The sequence below is a fragment of the Theropithecus gelada genome, chromosome 14, assembly GCF_003255815.1.
Source record: "Theropithecus gelada isolate Dixy chromosome 14, Tgel_1.0, whole genome shotgun sequence".
NCBI classification, from domain to species: Eukaryota; Metazoa; Chordata; class Mammalia; order Primates; family Cercopithecidae; genus Theropithecus; species Theropithecus gelada.
In genome coordinates this window covers 8,856,626-8,861,219 of record NC_037682.1, presented here as the reverse complement: position 1 = coordinate 8,861,219, position 4,594 = coordinate 8,856,626, and the positions used below count along the sequence as shown (strand labels likewise).

General features: G+C 56.6%; 1 protein-coding gene across 4 annotated transcripts in view; it reads left to right on the top strand.

The window, feature by feature from the left end:
* The first annotated feature begins 418 nt into the window (after positions 1–418).
* KAT5 (lysine acetyltransferase 5) overlaps positions 419–4,594 on the top strand; it is an 8,938-nt gene continuing 4,762 nt past the window's right edge. Inside the window, exons 1-9 of one of the 4 annotated variants that reach the window (XM_025355935.1) lie at positions 419–702; positions 802–868; positions 1,201–1,269; positions 1,357–1,493; positions 1,783–1,938; positions 2,028–2,102; positions 2,209–2,283; positions 2,930–3,178; positions 3,256–3,345. In XM_025355935.1, the coding sequence (XP_025211720.1) occupies positions 691–702; positions 802–868; positions 1,201–1,269; positions 1,357–1,493; positions 1,783–1,938; positions 2,028–2,102; positions 2,209–2,283; positions 2,930–3,178; positions 3,256–3,345 (930 nt within the window). In that variant the 5' untranslated portion in view covers positions 419–690. Of the gene's footprint in view, positions 869–1,200; positions 1,270–1,356; positions 1,494–1,782; positions 1,939–2,027; positions 2,103–2,208; positions 2,284–2,929; positions 3,179–3,255; positions 3,346–4,594 lie in introns of all 4 variants that reach the window. The other 3 variants (XM_025355937.1, XM_025355934.1, XM_025355936.1) reach the window with 3 other exon arrangements.

Genomic DNA, 4,594 nt, shown 5'->3' with positions numbered 1-4,594 from the left:
ACCATCCTGGCCAACATGGTGAAACTCCGCCTCTATTGAAAATACAAATATTAGCTGGGTACTCCGGAGGCTGAGACAGGAGAATCGCTTGAACCCGGGAGGCGGAGGTTGCAGGGAGCCGAGATGGCGCCACTGCACTCCAGCCTGGCGACAGAGCGAGACTCCGTCTCAAAAATAAAAGAAGCCTAATACACGAAATAAAGCTAGAAATCTTCCCTGAGTCCTCCTGCCTACGGAATGAAGTCCACAGACCTGGGGGAGCGTTCGAGCCCCTCTAAGCCCACTTCCTTTCTCCAGCCTCTCGCGCGCAGTTCACTCCCGACAACACCTCCCGCCGCCACAAGGAGACGCCCGAGGACTGCCCTCCGTCAAAGCCCAAACGGTATTGCCCCGTGACCCGCTCCGCATCCACGTGAACAGCGTCGCACCCGGTGGGCGTCACGTGACAGACTCAGTAGTTCTCCAATCGCTGTGCACGTTGTGGGGTTTCCACCTAGGGCTCGGCCTGAGGCTTGTAACACTCCGTTTTCCCAGGAGTCACAGGGGCAGTCTTGCCTCTTGCAACTGGGTCGCGGTGTCTCTCAAAAGTCCCCCTCTACAGGGGCTTCGTGAGGCCCGGGCCTACAGCGGGCTCGGTCCCGGAAGTGACGTCTCCCACAGGGGCCGGAAGTGGCAGTGGAGGGAGGGAAGATGGCGGAGGTGGTGAGTCCGGTGCCCGGGGCGGGGCGGAGGGAGCCAGGGGAGGTGGGTAGAGCCCGAGGCCCCCCAGTAGCCGACCCTGGCGCCGCGCTGTCTCCCCAGGGGGAGATAATCGAGGGCTGCCGCCTACCCGTGCTGCGGCGGAACCAGGACAACGAAGATGAGTGGCGTGAGTGACGTTGGGGGGCGGGGCTAAGGAACCTGAGGGCGAGGGGCGGGAGGGAGTCAACTGAACCCCCGGGATGGGGAGGGGCCTCTGGAATTATGGGGCGGGCGGGGCGCAGATACTCCCATGAAGGGGCGTGGCTCTTAGCTGCTCCGAGAGGTACAGGGCGGGGCCTGGAAAGGGGTGGCAGTAGTGACTGAAGGAGGCTTAGGAGAGACCTTCTAAGTGCTGGAGCTTAGGGATCCAGCCTTGGGGTGGAGTTCAGGTCGTGGAAGGGTGGAGTCTCATAGCCTGGCCCGGCCCGTCTAAGGCCCCTGCCTATGCTATTCCCTTAGCCCTGGCCGAGATCCTGAGCGTGAAGGACATCAGTGGCCGGAAGCTTTTCTACGTCCATTACATTGACTGTGAGTTCTGGGCCTGAGGTGGGGCATCAGGGTAGGGTTGGGGAACAGTCTTTGGCATTCTGTCCTGAGCCATCCCCACTGCTGCAGTCAACAAACGTCTGGATGAATGGGTGACGCACGAGCGGCTGGACCTAAAGAAGATCCAGTTCCCGAAGAAAGAGGCCAAGACCCCCACCAAGAACGGACTTCCTGGGTCCCGTCCCGGCTCTCCAGAGAGAGAGGTGGTGAGTAGGTCCCCCACTTCACCTCTTCTCTCCTGCCTCGTGTTTCTCTTATCTGTTGGCATTAGGGGCTCCTGGATGGGCAGTAGGCGGCTCCCTCTCACCCTGACTTCATCTTGCAAAGGATGGGGGCCGAATTGCACATGTAGCTCCCACAGTCCAGTAGCTAGTCCTGTGTCCTTCAGAAGGCGAGGGTGGGGTTTGATAATTTTGAGCTGAGGGACCCCTGTTCCCCTTCCCCATTCCACTGCCATCCCCGCCCCAGAGGAAGACCCTGGACCTATCTCTACAGCCGGCCTCGGCCCAGGCAAGCGGGAAGACCTTGCCAATCCCGGTCCAGATCACACTCCGCTTCAACCTGCCCAAGGAGCGGGAGGCCATTCCCGGTGGCGAGCCTGACCAGCCGCTCTCCTCCAGCTCCTGCCTGCAGCCCAACCACCGCTCAACGGTACCCTCAGCAATTCCAGGGACCTTGCTTTCTTCTCAGGTCCCACCTTCTCTACCTTCTGACCCACCTTTGTTGGTTTCTCTCTGCAGAAACGGAAGGTGGAGGTGGTTTCACCAGCAACTCCAGTGCCCAGCGAGACAGCCCCGGCCTCGGTTTTTCCCCAGGTGAGTTTCCCAAACCATTTCTTGTTCCCTTTCTCTCTTCTACTCTCTGGTGGCCTTTTTCAGGCTCATCTCACAGCCATCCCTTCTTTTACTACTATATCTGCAGAATGGAGCAGCCCGTAGGGCAGTGGCAGCCCAGCCAGGACGGAAGCGAAAATCGAATTGTTTGGGCACTGATGAGGTGGGTCTGGGGAGCAACAGAAGGAGCTGGGTGAAAAGGAAGGGATGCAAGCAGGGTGGAGAGTTAGTGATGAGTTTAAAAATAAAGAAGGGGTGGTAGGCGGGGCTAGTGTTGGTAGGATTAGGAGCCAGGCAGAACATGGTTCAAATGAGTCATTGGGGCTGGGTGCCATGGCTCATACCTGTAATCCCAGCACTTTGGGAGGCCAACCAAGGCGGGCAGATCACCTGAGGTCAGGAGTTCGAGACCAGCCTGACGAACATGGTGAAACCTTGTCTCTAATAAAAATACAACAATTAGCCAGGCGTAGTGGCAGGCGCCTATAATCCCAGCTACTCAGAAAGCTGAGGCAGAAGAATTGCTTGAACCCCGGAGGTAGAGGTTGCAGTGAGCCAAGATCATGCCACTGCACTCCAGCCTGGGCGACGGAGTGAGACTCCATCTCAAAAACAAGGGTCATTCAGTGATCTTTTCCACATCATCAATCCCTTAGGGTTTCAGGTTTTTTATCCAGAAATTGGGGATCATGGTACCTCCCCCATAGGGTTGCTGTTAGGCTTGCAGGAAACCTGTCAAAGGGCTGTGAGCTGTGGTGTCCTGCTGAGCTATCTCTTCTAACCTGGTATTTTCCACTGGCCCTGGGCAGGACTCCCAGGACAGCTCAGATGGAATACCATCAGCACCACGCATGACTGGCAGCCTGGTGTCTGACCGAAGCCACGACGACATCGTCACCCGGATGAAGAACATCGAGTGCATTGAGCTGGGCCGGCACCGCCTCAAGCCGTGGTACTTCTCCCCGTACCCACAGGAGCTCACCACATTGCCTGTTCTCTACCTGTGCGAGTTCTGCCTCAAGTACGGCCGTAGCCTCAAGTGTCTTCAGCGTCACTTGGTATGAGGGGTCCAGGGAGGCTGCCTTCCCAGCACCCTCCAAGTTGCCCTTGTTCCTGACTGTCCTCTCTTCTCCAGACCAAGTGCGACCTACGACATCCTCCAGGCAATGAGATTTACCGCAAGGGCACCATCTCCTTCTTTGAGATTGATGGACGTAAGAACAAGGTTAGTGCCTGAGAGGCAGTGGGGCGCTGGGGTGAGTCAAATGACATCTTCTTGCTCAGGCAAACACTGACCAGTCAAGCCAGCAGATCAGTTCACCCCATTTTTATTGAGTTCCTGCTGTCTGGCAGGTGTTGGTAGCCAGGAATGAGACAGTCTCTGTTCTCTGACAGCTTAGTCCATGGGAGAGACAGACATACCAATGACCTCTTAGCTCCCAGTGTCTTAAGTGTCATGAAACAGAGGGTAGGTTAGCAGGACCCAAAGGAGGTGGTTGGCAAAGCTTCACAGAGGGTTACTTTGGAGCCTTGGTGGATGACAGTGGCTGAGGCAGTTTCTCGCAGTGGTGCTGAGGAGGAGGCATGGATGCACAGAGATGGTCTTTGTGAAAGGCACAGATCATTCTGGCTGGGAGGCAAAAAAGGGAGGAAGTGGGAAGGCTCTTAACAGGGGACAGAGCTCAGGTGATGAAGATGCTGTGTTAACCACCATTCTGTAATTATTAACGTGGACCTGGGCATCCAAGTGGCAGTACCCAGCAGCAGGTGGTTAAAAAGCAATTTCTGGGCTGGGCAATTTCATGTCTGTAATCCCAGCACTATGGGAGGCCGAGGTGGGTGGATCACGAGGTCGGGAGATCGAGACCATCCAAACACGGTGAAACCCCGTTTCTACTAAAAAATACAAAAAGTAAGCCGGGCATGGTGGCGGGCGCCTGTAGTCCCAGCTACTTGGGAGTCTGAGGCAGGAGAATGGCATGAACCTGGGAGGCGGAGCTTGCAGTGAGCCAAGATTGCGCCACTTCACTCCAGCCTGGGCGACAGAGTGAGACTTTGTCTAAAAAACAAAACAAAAAGCAGTTTCTGGCTGGGCACAGTGGCTCATACCTGTAACCCCAGCACTTTGGGAGGCTGAGGTGGGCCAATCACTTGAGTCCAGAATTTCGAGATGCCTGGGCAACATGGAGAAACCCCGTCTCTACTAAAAATAAAAAATTCGGCCGGGCGCGGTGGCTCACGCCTGTAATCCCAGCACTTTGGGAGGCCGAGGCGGGCGGATCACAAGGTCAGGAGATCGAGACCACGGTGAAACCCCGTCTCTACTAAAAATACAAAAAAAATTAGCCGGGCGCGGTTGTGGGCGCCTGTAGTCCCAGCTACTCGGGAGGCTGAGGCAGGAGAATGGCGTGAACCCGGGAGGCGGAGCTTGCAGTGAGCCGAGATCGCGCCACTGCACTCCAGCCTGGGCGACA